Source organism: Salvelinus namaycush, chromosome 36, assembly GCF_016432855.1.
Source record: "Salvelinus namaycush isolate Seneca chromosome 36, SaNama_1.0, whole genome shotgun sequence".
Classification (NCBI taxonomy): Eukaryota; Metazoa; Chordata; class Actinopteri; order Salmoniformes; family Salmonidae; genus Salvelinus; species Salvelinus namaycush.
Genome location: NC_052342.1, coordinates 24,798,625 through 24,813,624, shown reverse-complemented (window position 1 = coordinate 24,813,624; position 15,000 = coordinate 24,798,625). Strand labels below are relative to the sequence as shown.

The window sequence follows — 15,000 nt, the reverse complement described above, 5'->3', positions numbered from 1 at the left end:
TGTGTAATCATCATCAGTCTTTGATGAGTGTGGGAATTCCAGTCTCGCCTAGCTCGCTAATCCTCAGTGTGCATGCCTTCAGCCCCTCTCCCCCTCGTCTCCCCCCTCCTCACCCCCCTCTCCTTACGCAACACCCTGACTGGATTACATGGCCCGGTGGTGTTGTGGGGGGTAGGAGGAAGTAGAGTGGGTTGGAGGGGGCCAGAGAGAGGGTGAGGGTGGGGGGGTAGAGGAGGCATAGAGAGGGGAAGAGAGAGATAGAGGGGGGTAGAGAGGGTGGTTGTGGGGGGGTAGCGGGAGGGTAGAGGTTGGGGGTGGAGGGGGGGTAGAGAAGACATACAAACACACACACACACATACAGTACCAGTCAAAAATTTGGACACACCTACTCATTCAAGGTTTTTAAAAAATGTGTACTATTATCTTTGTGAAGGATTGAAGGAAAAGCAGCCAACAAGTGCTCAGCATATGTAGGACCTCCTTCAAGACGGTTGGAAAAGCATTCTAGGTGAAGCTGGTTGAGAGAATGCCAAGAGTGTGCAAAGCTGTCATGAAGGCAAAGAAAGGTTGGCTACTTGGTAGAATCGAAAATCTATTTTGATTTGTTTAACACTTTTTTGGTTACTACATGATTCCATATGTGTTAATTCACAGTTAAGATGTCTTCACTATTATTCTACAATGTAGAAAATAGTACAAATAAGGAAAATCCCTGGAATGAGTAGGTGTGTCCAAACTTATGACTGGTACTGTACATCACACAGGGAGGGAGGCAGGGATGGGAAGAGAGAAAGAGAGAGGGGTGGGGGGTAGAGAGAGAGAGAGAGAGTCATTGCTCAGTCCAGTCAAAATGAGGTTTTTCCTGTGTTTTGGTAAACAGCTAAAGGATGGGTCTGGAGAAATGTAACCAAATGGATGTATCAACCACAGAGTTGTGTTTGAAAATGTTCCAACTTTATCACTCTTTGTTTGTCCCTCTGCTGTTGTGTTGTGACGTGATGTGATGGGTTGTGTTGGGTTGTGTTGGGTTGTGTTGTGTTGTGTTGTGATGGGTTGTGTTGTGTTGTGTTGTGTTGTGTTGGGTTGGGTTGTGTTGTGTTGTGTTGTGATGGGTTGTGTTGTGTTGTGATGGTTTGTGACGTGTTGGGTTTGGTGGTGATGTGTTGTGATGTGCAGTGTAGTGTAGTATAGTGTTGTGTGGTATAGTGTATTGTTGTATAGTGTAGTATAGTATGGTGTGGTATAGTGTAGTATAGTGTGGGGCATATTGTGGTATAGTGTAGTATAGTGTGGGGCATATTGTGGTATAGTGTAGTATAGTGTGGGGCATATTGTGGTATAGTGTAGTATAGTGTGGGGCATATTGTGGTATAGTGTAGTATAGTGTGGTATAGTGTAGTATAGTGTGGGGTATATTGTGGTATAGTGTAGTATAGTGTGGGGCATATTGTGGTATAGTGTAGTATAGCATGGTGTGGTATAGTATGGTATAGTGTGGTATAGTTTGGTATAGTGTGGTATAGTGTGGTATAGTTTGGTATAGTATAGTGTATTGTAGTATTGTGTCGTGTTAACAATAGCAGTGGTGTTGTACAGTGCATTCGGAAAGTATTCCCTTTTTCCACATTTTGTTACGTTACAGCCTTATTCATTCTAAAATTGAGTAAATAAAAAAATCCTCATCAAGCTACACGCAATACCCCATAATGACAACGCGAAAACAGGTGTATAGAATGTTTTTCAAATGTATATAAATAAAAAACTGAAATACCTTATATACATAAGTATTCAAACCCTTTGCTATGAGACACGAAATTGAGCTCAGGTTCATCCTGTTTCGATTGATCATCCTTGAGATGTTTCTACAACTTGATTGGAGTCCACCTGTGGTAAATTCAATTGATTGGACATGATTTGGAAAGGCACACACCTGTCTATATAAGGTCCCACAGTTGAAAGTGTATTTCAGAGCAAAAACCAAGCCATGAGGTCAAAGCAATTGTCCGTAGAGCTCCGAAACAGGATTGTGTCGAGGCACAGATCTGGGGAAGGGTACCAAAATATTTCTGCAGCATTGAAGGTCCCTAAGAACACAGTGGCCTCCATCATTCTTAAATGGAAGAAGCTTGGAACCACCAAGACTCTTCCTAGAGCTGACCGCCAGACAAAACTGAGCAATCAAGGGAGAGTGCCCCGATGGTCACTCTGACAGAGCTCCAGAGTTCCTCTGTGGAGATGGGAGAATCTTCCAGAAGGACAACCATCTCTGCAGCACTCCACTAATCAGGTCTTTATGGTAGAGTTGCCAGACAGAAGCCACTCCTCAGTAAAAGGCAGATAACAGCCCGCTTGGAGTTTTCCAAAAGGCACCTAATCTATTCTCAGACCATGAGAAACAAGATTCTCTGGTCTGATGAAACCAAGATTGAACTCTTTGGCCTGAATGCCAAGCGTCACGTCTGGAGGTAACCTGGCACCATCCCTACGGTGAAGCATGGTGGTGGCAGCATCATGCTGTGGGGATGTTTTTCAGTGGCAGGGACTGGGAGTATAGTTAGGATCGAGGGAAAGATGAACGGAGCAAAGTACAGAGAGATCCTTGATGAAAACCTGCTCCAGAGTGCTCAGGACCTCAGACTGGGGTGAAGGTTCACCTTCCAACAGGACAGCGACACTAAGCACACAGCCAAGAAAACGCAGGAGTGGCTTCGGGACAAGTCCCTGAATGTCCTTGAGTGGCCCAGCCAAAGCCCGAACTTGAACCCGATTGAACATCTCTGGAGAGACCTGAAAATAGCTGTGCATTGATGCTCCCCATCCAACCTGACAGAGCTTGAGAGGATCTGCAGAAAAGAACGGGAGAAACTCCCCAAATACAGGTGTGCCAATCTTGTAGTGTCATACCCAAGAAGACTCAAGGCTGTAATCGCTGCCAAAGGTGCTTCAACAAAGTACTGAGTAAAAGGTCTGAATACTTATGTCAATTTGATATTTCTGTTTATTTTATACATTTGCAAAAATGTATAAAAACCTGTTTTTGCTTTGTCATTAAGGGGTATTGTGATGTCATTAAGGGGTATTGTGATGTCATTAAGGGGTATTGTGATGTCATTAAGGGGTATTGTGTGTATATAGATGAATAAGGCTGTAACGTAACAAAATGTGGAAAAAGTCAAGGGGTCTGAATACTTTCCCATTGCACTGTATAGTGTAGTGTAGTGTTGTGTAGTTTATTATAGTATAGTGTAATGTTCACATTAACAGGGGTATTGTATATTATAGTGTGGTATTGTGTAATGTTAATGTTTCACAGGTCTTGAGTTATCAGCTCTTTGACGTAGGGGACGTGGTTAGTGTGTGTGTGTGTGTGTGTGTGTGTGTGTGTGTGTGTGTGTGTGTGTGTGTGTGTGTGTGTGTGTGTGTGTGTGTGTGTGTGTGTGTGTGTGTGTGTGTGTGTGTGTGTGTGTGTGTGTGTGTGTGTGTGTGTGTGTGTGTGTGTGTGTGTGTAAATATATAATCACTGTTTCTGTGTTACACCTCAGACCCTGTGCTCAGACTATTTACTGCAGTCTCCTACCCTCTAGACCAGGGGTGGGCAACTCCAGTCTTCCAGGGCCAGATTGGTGTCAGTTTTGCCCCAGCTAACACACCTGACTCCAATAATCACCTAATTATTTATCTTCAGTTTAGAATGCAATGTGATTAATCAGCTGTGTTTGCTCGGGATGGAGAAACAGTGTGACACCAATCAGGCCCTGGAGGACTGGAGTTGCCCACCCCTGTTATAGACCTCTGCTACACTAAGCTGTCTGAGAAATGACCAAGGGAGCTACCCACCCCTGTTATAGACCTCTGCTACACTGAGCTGTCTGAGAAATGACCAAGGGAGTTACCCACCCCTGTTATAGACCTCTGCTACACTGAGCTGTCTGAGAAATGACCAAGGGAGTTGTCCACCCCTGTTATAGACCTCTGCTACACTAAGCTGTCTGAGAAATGACCAAGGGAGTTGTCCACCCCTGTTATAGACCTCTGCTACACTGAGCTGTCTGAGAAATGACCAAGGGAGTTACCCACCCCTGTTATAGACCTCTGCTACACTGAGCTGTCTGAGAAATGACCAAGGGAGTTGTCCACCCCTGTTATAGACCTCTGCTACACTAAGCTGTCTGAGAAATGACCAAGGGAGTTACCCACCCCTGTTATAGACCTCTGCTACACTGAGCTGTCTGAGAAATGACCAAGGGAGTTGTCCACCCCTGTTATAGACCTCTGCTACACTAAGCTGTCTGAGAAATGACCAAGGGAGTTACCCACCCCTGTTATAGACCTCTGCTACACTGAGCTGTCTGAGAAATGACCAAGGGAGTTACCCACCCCTGTTATAGACCTCTGCTACACTGAGCTGTCTGAGAAATGACCAAGGGAGTTGTCCACCCCTGTTATAGACCTCTGCTACACTAAGCTGTCTGAGAAATGACCAAGGGAGTTACCCACCCCTGTTATAGACCTCTGCTACACTGAGCTGTCTGAGAAATGACCAAGGGAGTTGTCCACCCCTGTTATAGACCTCTGCTACACTAAGCTGTCTGAGAAATGACCAAGGGAGTTACCCACCCCTGTTATAGACCTCTGCTACACTGAGCTGTCTGAGAAATGACCAAGGGAGTTGTCCACCCCTGTTATAGACCTCTGCTACACTAAGCTGTCTGAGAAATGACCAAGGGAGTTACCCACCCCTGTTATAGACCTCTGCTACACTGAGCTGTCTGAGAAATGACCAAGGGAGTTGCCCACCCCTGTTATAGACCTCTGCTACACTGAGCTGTCTGATAAATGACCAAGGGAGTTGTCCACCCCTGTTATAGACCTCTGCTACACTAAGCTGTCTGAGAAATGACCAAGGGAGTTACCCACCCCTGTTATAGACCTCTGCTACACTAAGCTGTCTGAGAAATGACCAAGGGAGTTGCCCACCCTTGTTATAGACCTCTGCTACACTAAGCTGTCTGAGAAATGACCAAGGGAGTTACCCACCCCTGTTATAGACCTCTGCTACACTAAGCTGTCTGAAAAATGACCAAGGGAGTTACCCACCCCTGTTATAGACCTCTGCTACACTGAGCTGTCTGAGAAATGACCAAGGGAGTTGTCCACCCTTGTTATAGACCTCTGCTACACTAAGCTGTCTGAGAAATGACCAAGGGAGTTGTCCACCCTTGTTATAGACCTCTGCTACACTGAGCTGTCTGAGAAATGACCAAGGGTGTTGCCCACCCCTGTTATAGACCTCTGCTACACTAAGCTGTCTGAGAAATGACCAACACATGAGCATCTGTCTAACACACTCTCTCTCTCTCTCTCTCTCTCTCGCTTTCTCTTTCTCTCTCTACCCCCCGATCCTCTCCCCCCCCCCTCTCTCACTCTTTCTCCTCACTCCCTCTCCATCTCTTTCTTTCCATCCCACAGGCGTGTCATGGATGTGCAGCGGGATCAAGGTGTGACTGCAGCGGAGTGAAAGGAGTCAAGGTGAGAGGGAAATACACACACACTAACCCACTGTACAAAGCAACCCTAACACATCATTTCCTGATCTGATTTGTAATGACTGTTTTGTCCGTGTGCAATATGCATTGTAAGAAGTGTCATGACTTTGTGTTCTGTGTTCCGTGTTCCACAGGGTGAAAGGGGTTTACCAGGACTACAGGGTCAGCTGGGCGTACCGGGGTACCCCGGACCTGAGGGGCCCATCGGTGGCAGGGGAGAGAAGGTAGGAGGTCCTTCCTGGATCTTGTTGTAGGAGAAACATCATACCTGACCATATCTGGGAATTTAGACTCTTGAAAACGAACCCCCCCCCCCCCCCCCCCCCCCTCCCATCTTCTTCTCTCTCTCAGGGTAGTGACGGAACTTCAGGGCCTGGAGGTCCAAAAGGGATACGAGTGAGTAACCTGACATGCCCACACACGTCTCACGTCTCACTCCATATACCAGTTCAGTACACAGTCAAATGGCCCTCTCTAGAGTGTAGTACTCACCTTAGCCCACCAGATGTCCTCGTTTCACTCCAAGACAAACGGGAAGTAACCTTATTGGTTTCTGATGTGAATGTACAATCAGTGGTGTAGAGCATTGTTTTTAGGTGAGGGAGCGCGCTTTATTTAAAAAAAAAAATATTAAATCACGTCATAATCTCCTCAATCAAAGTTTGTACGGACAGATGTGGCCAATTCAATCGTATATCATTAATATGTGTATAGTGCATCCTCCAGTTGTGACGTCTACCCACACCTATTGTCTAAAGAAAATGTTAAGTTTTTAATACCCTCAAACACCAGGTTAGGCATAGGTTACCTCATCTCCAAATAGGCCATCATCACTGTCCATCGTGAATGATAGTTATTCACGTTTTACGGGTGAAACGTCCCAACTGCATCTCCATGCCAACCATTTGATTGATCTCAATCAGTTTGATGGGAATATGCGTTCAGGTCTTCTTGAAGTATTGTTTCGTCATTGAATCAGAGCAGACGGTGTTAACAAACTATTCGCTTTTATATGTATGTTTTATATGTATTATGTTTCAGTCAAAACATATGTCCTGCCTAGTGGATCACACTGTTGGGTTTTGGCCGCATGAGAAGAAAAAATGTGACTATTAAGCTTCAGTTAACCACATCCTAAAATATAATTAGAAATGAGAGGTTGTGTTTGGTGTAACAGTATCTTTGTACGTTATTATATTCGGTTCTGTTATGCAAAATACTAACTCATCGTTATGGGATCTTGCAAGACATTGATTCATCTTTGATCTACATTTCCCGAACAAGCACCGTTGTGAGACGTGCTAATCTTCTACTTGTAATACTAATAGTAAGTGATGCGTAGGACTATTAGGCATCAGGTCTTGATGAGGTGTCATTTTAAGCGATTGGAGCCACTTCGTGGTGCTGAAAGAATAGCGACAAGATCTTGCAATGAAGGATAGCTGAAGTAGGAAAGCTCTGCCATTCGGCCAGTTCAGGAACAAACAACAATAAATTGCAGTAGATCTATAGCCTAATAGGCCTACGACTACGTGGTACAGCTATTTGTAGGCTATAGCCTAATGTAAATACAAATACATATAGCTTCATATCATTACACTATTTGTAGGCTATAGCCTAATGTAAATACAAATACATATAGCTTCATATCATTGCACTATTTGTAGGCTATAGCCTAATGTAAATACAAATACATATAGCTTCATATTATTGCACTATTTGTAGGCTATAGCCTAATGTAAATACAAACACATATAGCTTCATATCATTACACTATTTGTAGGCTATAGCCTAATGTAAATACAAATACATATAGCTTCATATCATTACACTATTTGTAGGCTATAGCCTAATGTAAATACAAATACATATAGCTTCATATCATTACACTATTTGTAGGCTATAGCCTAATGTAAATACAAATACATATAGCTTCATATCATTACACTATTTGTAGGCTATAGCCTAATGTAAATACAAATACATATAGCTTCATATCATTACACTATTTGTAGGCTATAGCCTAATGTAAATACAAATACATATAGCTTCATATCATTACACTATCTGTAGGCTATAGCCTAATGTAAATACAAATACATATAGCTTCATATCATTGCACTATTTGTAGGCTATAGCCTAATGTAAATACAAATACATATAACTTCATATCATTACACTATTTGTAGGCTATAGCCTAATGTAAATACAAATACATATAGCTTCATATCATTGCACTATTTGTAGGATATAGCCTAATGTAAATACAAATACATATAGCTTCATATTATTGCACTATTTTGTAGGCTATAGCCTAATATAAGTACAAATACATATAGCTTCATATTATTGCACTATTTTGTAGGCTATAGCCTAATATAAGTACAAATACATATAGCTTCATATTATTGCACTATTTGCGAGGAGAGCTTTAATGCAAGTAGGCATTTCATTGTATTGTGTAGCTTACACAATGTATCATAAATAAACTTTGATTTGATTAGCTTGAACACATGGTTACAATATTCCCTATTGCAGAATAAAAGAAAACAGAGGTGAACTATCAATTCATAAAATGTATTTGCATAGAATAAACATGCTATCAAATCAATTGACCAAATAGTGAACATAAGAAATTTGCAGGAATTCATTTCGAAAACAGTCAGAAAATCAAGCTTTTGGTGTAGTGTATTCACACATCTAAATAAACGATAACCAAAATGCATTATTACCTCCAATTTGGCCGAATTCACATTTCCATTTTCCCACCCTGACAAACCAAGTTAGAACGGGCCCTGCGTTTCAACCAATAGCCAGTGTAGGCTAACTATCTCAAGCAGGGCTACAGCAACATCCAGAGAGGGTCAGGCTCTTTGGGCTTTGCGGTGACCACTCTGGTTTGGGTGTCCTTGGCGCCATAACCGACTAGTAGTCACATATGACTCTGAGCCAAGAGTTGGTCATTGGAGTTTTATGAACGTCAAGGCAGACACACGGTGAATTTAGATTGTTTTATTTTAATGTTCTGATTGGCCAAAGTGGTCAAGCCTGTGATAGGCCTTCGCAGTGCATACACCTACCTTATAGTTCTTTCTCATTCTCCCCACCGTCAGAGAGAAGACCGGGAAGAAATCATAATTTACCTCTAGGCAGCTATACATATTATAAATTAGAATTTGTTTTTCATTGAATGTTAGATAATGAAATATAGTTATTTAGAATTTATCAGAATATATTTTCCAGAAATAGTTTTACCAGCTCCGTGTATTCTCAAAGAAGTGAGAGAGCGCTGCACTACACCACTGTGTCTGATGTAACATTTCTCTGAGTATTTTATTGATCAGTGGTGGCTGGTGTCACTTTAAATGGGGAGGACGGGCTTATAGTAATGGCTGGAACGGAATCAATGGGATGGTCTCAAGCACATCAAACACCTGATTTCCATGTACTTGATATCATTCCATTCATTATTATGAGCCGTCCTCCCCTCACCACCCTCTCTTATTGAGTCATCGTCCTTGTTACTCCCACAGGGCCCTCCCGGACTGCCTGGATTCCCCGGAACACCAGGAATTCCAGTGAGTTTCCTACTTTTATTTGTCACTTTTTACTATATAGCCTAGCTTATCTATATAGCCTAGCCTATCTATATAGCCTAGCCTATCTATATAGCCTAGCCTATCTATATAGCCTAGCTTATCTATATAGCCTAGCTTATCTATATAGCCTAGCCTATCTATATAGCCTAGCCTATCTATATAGCCTAGCCTATCTATATAGCCTAGCCTATCTATATAGCCTAGCCTATCTATATAGCCTAGCCTATCTATATAGCCTAGCCTATCTATATAGCCTAGCCCTTCTGGTGGAGAGACGGTGGAACCTTTACTGAACTATCACTGGCTATTTTTAACATCACATGACATCCAGGGAGCAGATAGAACATATAATGAATAGAAGTGACACGATTTCAAATTTAATCTTACAACAATTATTTATGTTGTACACATAGAGATAGATAGAGGACTCATCTTTGTATCTGTGCCATTATAGCGTCTGTGACAGCATGGGCAGCGCCATTGAGGCAATCTACATTTTTAAGTAGTCAATTGTCTTCTTCTCAATTAGCTGATCCTTCCTGATGACCCAGTTGGACATGAGAGAAACAGGGTCACCAGGAGGGATCAGCCAATGGTCAGCCAATGAAGTTATACGTCCCACCCAGTTGGCTACATTAAAATGGTGGAAGCCCTCAATGGCGCTGCCTACGCTAAGACAGCCTTTTGGCCACTAGAGGCCTCTATCATTCTCTATGGTTCTACACCAAACATTTTATCTGAATGTTCCGTACTGCATTGCTGTGTAACCTCACTTCCTGTGTGATGTGTGACTTCCTGTTGTCGCTGTGTCTGTGTTCTCCTGCAGGGTCTCCAGGGACAGGATGGCCCCCCAGGCCCCAAAGGAACTGCAGGCTGCAACGGGACTAAGGTGGGTTACTATTTTTACAGCGCTTGTAAGGCTACTGAGTCAACGCATATAGCATATTGGAAAAGTAACCAATGGGCTGGAGACTGTTGATGCAAAATTAAAATGATTATAGGTGCAATATGCAGAAATCGCTCCTCCATTTCCTGGTTGCTAAAATTGTAGTGGTTTGCCCAATTTCAGTTTATTTCACAAAACAAGCAGTCATTGAGTAGAGAATCATTGTACCATCTAAACTGCTGTGAAATATATTTTCCTTAAACAATAATATTGTATTTTCAGCTGTTTGAAGCTGGTGTACAAAACCAAAAGTAAAAGATGCAAAAACAAACCTTGAGAACAGGGAAACATAGAAATCGCACACATAGAACATATCGACCGCTGCTTGGACTTGTTTTCACTGAGAATGACATATCTATACTCATATTTCTATATGAATTTGGTCGGGTTGCCCAAAAAGTCACATACTGTATAGCAGCTTTAATTCTATCTCTTCTCAGGGTGAGCGAGGATTCCCTGGAAGTCCAGGCTTCCCCGGACTGGAGGGTCGATTGGTGAGTACCTTACACACACGGTGTCGTCTCTCTCATGTCTCTCTGAGAAAATTTGGAAGATTAAACTTTAAACTAATGAGACTTTAAAATGTATCCCATTTTTCTCGTCTCCCTCCTCTTCAGGGTCCACCTGGTTTTCCAGGACAAAAGGTAACTACTGTATTTGTCAAACTGTTGTCCTCTTTAGATTAAGTACTGGCTCATATAATTCACTAGGAAACAACAGTGTATCTAATACGTGCTATGGAGTACACTAATGAATACGACCTCAATGTGTGGTGGGTTCCGCTTTAACCTCCGGTTGTCTCTACAGGGAGACCCAGGTGATGTTTTCACAAATGACCGTTTCGGACAGAAAGGAGGTGTAGGTCTGCCTGGCCTGCCCGGAGTTCCTGTGAGTATTCTATACAACCATAGACCCACTTTGAACTTAACTGATTTTAACTGACCTACAATTCTAAAGTCTGTATTTAGACAGATAAAAGAGAAAACCTTAATTAGATTTTGTCAAGTGATTGGTTTTATCAAATAGTAGGCTAATATAATATATTGGTCATATTTGGATTTTCAGAATCAATCAATCAAACAAATGGTAAACCATTATGGGAGATGTAAACCTGTGTCTTTCAACCCAGAGGTCATTGTGTAACGTTTGGTGTCTGTCTTGTTTCTAGGGTGACCAAGGCCCCTCGGGATTGTCCGGTCCTACCGGCCCTCCCGGCCCCAGAGGTTATGAGGTACAGTACAGTAACATCCCAAATCATGTTATTGACAACCGGCACTCGTCCTTTATGTTTCGAGGAACTTTACACAATCAAACTGGTCCCAGACCTGTGACATCCAGTATGTTCTGAGGGACTTTACACAGTCAAACTGGTCCCAGACTTCAATCAATCAATCAAATGTATTTATAAATCCCTTTTTACATCAGCCGATGTCACAAAGTGCTGTACAGAAACCCAGCCTGAAATCCCAAACAGCAAGCAATGCAGATGTAGAAGCACGGTGGCTAGGAAAAACTCCCTAGAAAGGCCAGAACCTAGGAATAAACCTAGAGAGAAGCCAGGCTCTGAGGGGTGGCCAATCCTCTTCTGGCTGTGCTGGGTGGAGATTATAAGAGTACATGGCCATTAAGGCCAGATTGTTCTTCAAGATGTTCAAACTTTCATAGATGACCAGCAGGGTCAAATAATAATCCCAGTGGTTGTTGATGGTGCAACAGGTCAGCACCTCAGGAGTAAATGTCATTTGGCTTTTCATAGCCGAGCATTCAGAGGTTGAGACAGTAGGTGAGAGAGTCAAAAACAGCAGGTCCGGGACAAGGTAGCACATCCGGTGAACAGGTCAGGGTTCCATAGCCACAGTCAGAACAGTTGAAACTGGAGGAGCAGCGCAACCAGGTGGACTGGGGAGAGCCAGGAGTCATCAGGCCATGTAGTCCAAAGGCATGGTCCTAGGAATCAGGTCCTCTGGGAGGGAAAGAAGAGAGAGAGAATTAGAGGGAGCATACCACACTGCTGGCCTGCTTCTGAAGCTAAGCAGGATTGGTCCTGGATGGGAGACCAGATGCTGCTGGAAGTGGTGTTGGAGGGCCAGTAGGAGGCACCCTTTCCTCTGGTCTAAAAAATAATTTCTCAATGCCCCAGGGCAGTGATTAGGGACATTCCTTTGTGTAGGGTGCTGGCTTTCAGATGGGATGTTAAACGGGTGTCCTGACTCTCTGTGGTCACTGAAGAATTAACTCTTTCAGTAGTTTAGTTGGAATAGGGTCCAGTATGCAGCTTGAAGGTTTAGAGGCCATGACTATTTTCTCCATTGATCCTAGTTCCTGGCAGTTCCGTGCAGACTCAGGACAACGGAGCTTTGGAGAAACACACAGATTCAAAGAGGAGTCCGTAATTTGCTTTCTAATGATCACGATCTTTTCATCGAAGAAGTTCATGAATTCATCACGGCTGAAGTGAAAGCCATCCTCTCTTGTGGAATGCTGCTTTTTAGTTAATTTTGGATTGTTCTCTTTCTCCTCAATTAGGTTGGAAAAATAGGAAGATCGAGCAGCATTGAGGGCTCTTTGATATTGCACAATATTGTCTTTCCAAGCTAGTCGGAAGATTTCCAGTTTGGTGGAGCGCCATTTCCGTTACAATTTTTCTGGACGCTTGCTTCAGAGCTCGGGAAATTTCCAGGGAGCTAATTTCTTGTGACAAATGTCGTTGTTTTTTAGGGGTGCGACTGCATATAGGGTATTACGCAAGGTTAAATTTAGATCCTCAGTTAGGTGGTTAACTGATTTTTGTCCTCTAACGTCCCTGGTTAGATGGAGGAAATCTAGAAGGGAATCTAGGTATCTTAGGGTTGTCCAAGGATTTATAGCACGGCTGTTGATGATCCTTGGTTGGAGTCTGAGCAGATTATTTGTTGTGGTTGCAAACGTAATAAGATGGTGGTCTGACATTCCAGGATAATGAGGAAAAACATTTAGATCCACAATATTTATTCCACAGGACAAAACTAGATCCAGAGTATGACTGTGGCAATGAGTAGGTCCAGAGACATGTTGGACAAAACCCACTGAGTCGACAATGGCTCCGAAAGTATTTTGGAGTGGGTCTGTGGACTTTTCCATGTGAATATTGAAGTCACCAAAAATGTGAATATTGTCTGCCATGTCTACAAGATCCGATAGGAATTCAGGGAACTCAGAGAGGAACGCTGTATATGGCCCAGGAGGCCTGTAAACAGTAGCTATAAAAAGTGATTGAGTAGGCTGCATAGATTTCATGACTAGAAGCTCAAAAGACGAAAACGTCATTTTTTTTTTTGTAAATTGAAATTTGCTATCGTAAATGTTAGCAACACCTCCGCCTTTGCGGGATGCACGGGGGATATGGTCACTAGTGTAACCAGGAGGTGAGGCCTCATTTAACACAGTAAATTCATCAGGCTTAAGCCATGTTTCACTCAGGCCAATCACATCAAGATTATGATCAGTGATTAGTTCATTGACTATGACTGCCTTTGAAGTGAGGGATCTAACATTAAGTAACCCTATTTTGAGATGTGAGGTATCACGATCTCTTTCAATAATGGCAGGAATGGAGGAGGTCTTTATCCTAATGAGATTGCTAAGGCGAACACCGCCATGTTTAGTTTTGCCCAACCTAGGTCGAGGCACAGACACAGTCTCAATGGGGATGGCTGAGCTGACTACACTGACTGTGCTATTGGCAGACTCCACTAAGCTGGCAGGTTGGCTAACAGCCTGCTGCCTGGCCTGCACCCTATTTCATTGTGGAGCTAGAGGAGTTAGAGCCCTATCTATGTTAGTAGATAAGATGAGAGCACCCCTCCAGCTAGGATGGAGTCCGTCACTCCTCAGCAGGCCAGGCTTGGTCCTGTTTGTGGGTGAGTCCCAGAAAGAGGGCCAATTATCTACAAATTATATCTTTTGGGAGGGGCAGAAAACAGTTTTCAACCAGCGATTGAGTTGTGAGACTCTGCTGTAGAGCTCGTCACTCCCCCTAACTGGGAGGGGGCCAGAGACAATTACTTGATGCCGACACATCTTTCTAGCTGATTTACACGCTGAAGCTATGTTGCACTTGGTGACCTCTGACTGTTTCATCCTTATCCACGTTGGTGCCGACGTGGATAACAATATCTCTATACTCTCTACACTCGCCAGATTTAGCTTTAGCCAGCACCATCTTTAGATTAGCCTTAACGTCGGTAGCCCTGCCCCCTGGTAAACAGTGTATGATCGCTGGGTGATTCGTTTTAAGTCTAATACTGCGGGTAATGGAGTCGCCAATGACTAGGGTTTTCAATTTGTCAGAGCTAATGGTTGGAGCCTTCGGCGTCTCAGACCCCGTAGCGGGAGGAGTAGAGACAAGAGAAGACTCAGACTCGCTACATAATGGGGAAAACCGGTTGAAAGTTTCTGTCGGCTGAATGAGCGACACCAGTTGAGCATTCCAACAGCATTTCCCTCCAGAAGCCATGAGAAAGTTGTCCGGCTGCGGGGACTGTGCGGGGGGGTTTATACTAACGTTACTATCTGTACTTACTGGTGGCACAGACGCTGTTTCTTCCTTTCCTACACTGAAATTACCCTTGCCTAACGATTGCGTCTGAAGCTGGGCTTGCAGCACAGCTATCCTCGCCATAAGGCGATCGTTCTCCTGTATATTATGAGTACAGCGACTGCAATTAGAAGACATCATGTTAATGTTACTACTTAGCTTCGGCTGTTGAAGGTGCTGACGAACCATGTCCAGATAAAGCGTCCGGAGTGAAAAAGTTGAATGAGGGAAAAAAGTTGCGATGGAAAAACTACAAATATAAACGGTAATTAAAAACAAACAAAAAACGTAAAGTTGTCAGCTAGCAAAGTAAAGTTGGCAACAAAACGCAC

At 43.3% G+C, this 15,000-nt stretch overlaps 1 protein-coding gene across 1 annotated transcript in view; it reads left to right on the top strand.

The window, feature by feature from the left end:
- The window catches only part of LOC120030510 (collagen alpha-5(IV) chain-like), a 103,713-nt gene that overhangs the window by 39,050 nt on the left and 49,663 nt on the right, over positions 1 to 15,000 (top strand). The window contains exons 6-14 of the mRNA XM_038975918.1: positions 5,471 to 5,530; positions 5,682 to 5,771; positions 5,899 to 5,943; positions 9,081 to 9,125; positions 9,973 to 10,035; positions 10,533 to 10,586; positions 10,710 to 10,736; positions 10,900 to 10,980; positions 11,261 to 11,323. Of these exons, the coding sequence (XP_038831846.1) occupies positions 5,471 to 5,530; positions 5,682 to 5,771; positions 5,899 to 5,943; positions 9,081 to 9,125; positions 9,973 to 10,035; positions 10,533 to 10,586; positions 10,710 to 10,736; positions 10,900 to 10,980; positions 11,261 to 11,323 (528 nt within the window). The remainder of the gene's footprint in view (positions 1 to 5,470; positions 5,531 to 5,681; positions 5,772 to 5,898; positions 5,944 to 9,080; positions 9,126 to 9,972; positions 10,036 to 10,532; positions 10,587 to 10,709; positions 10,737 to 10,899; positions 10,981 to 11,260; positions 11,324 to 15,000) is intronic.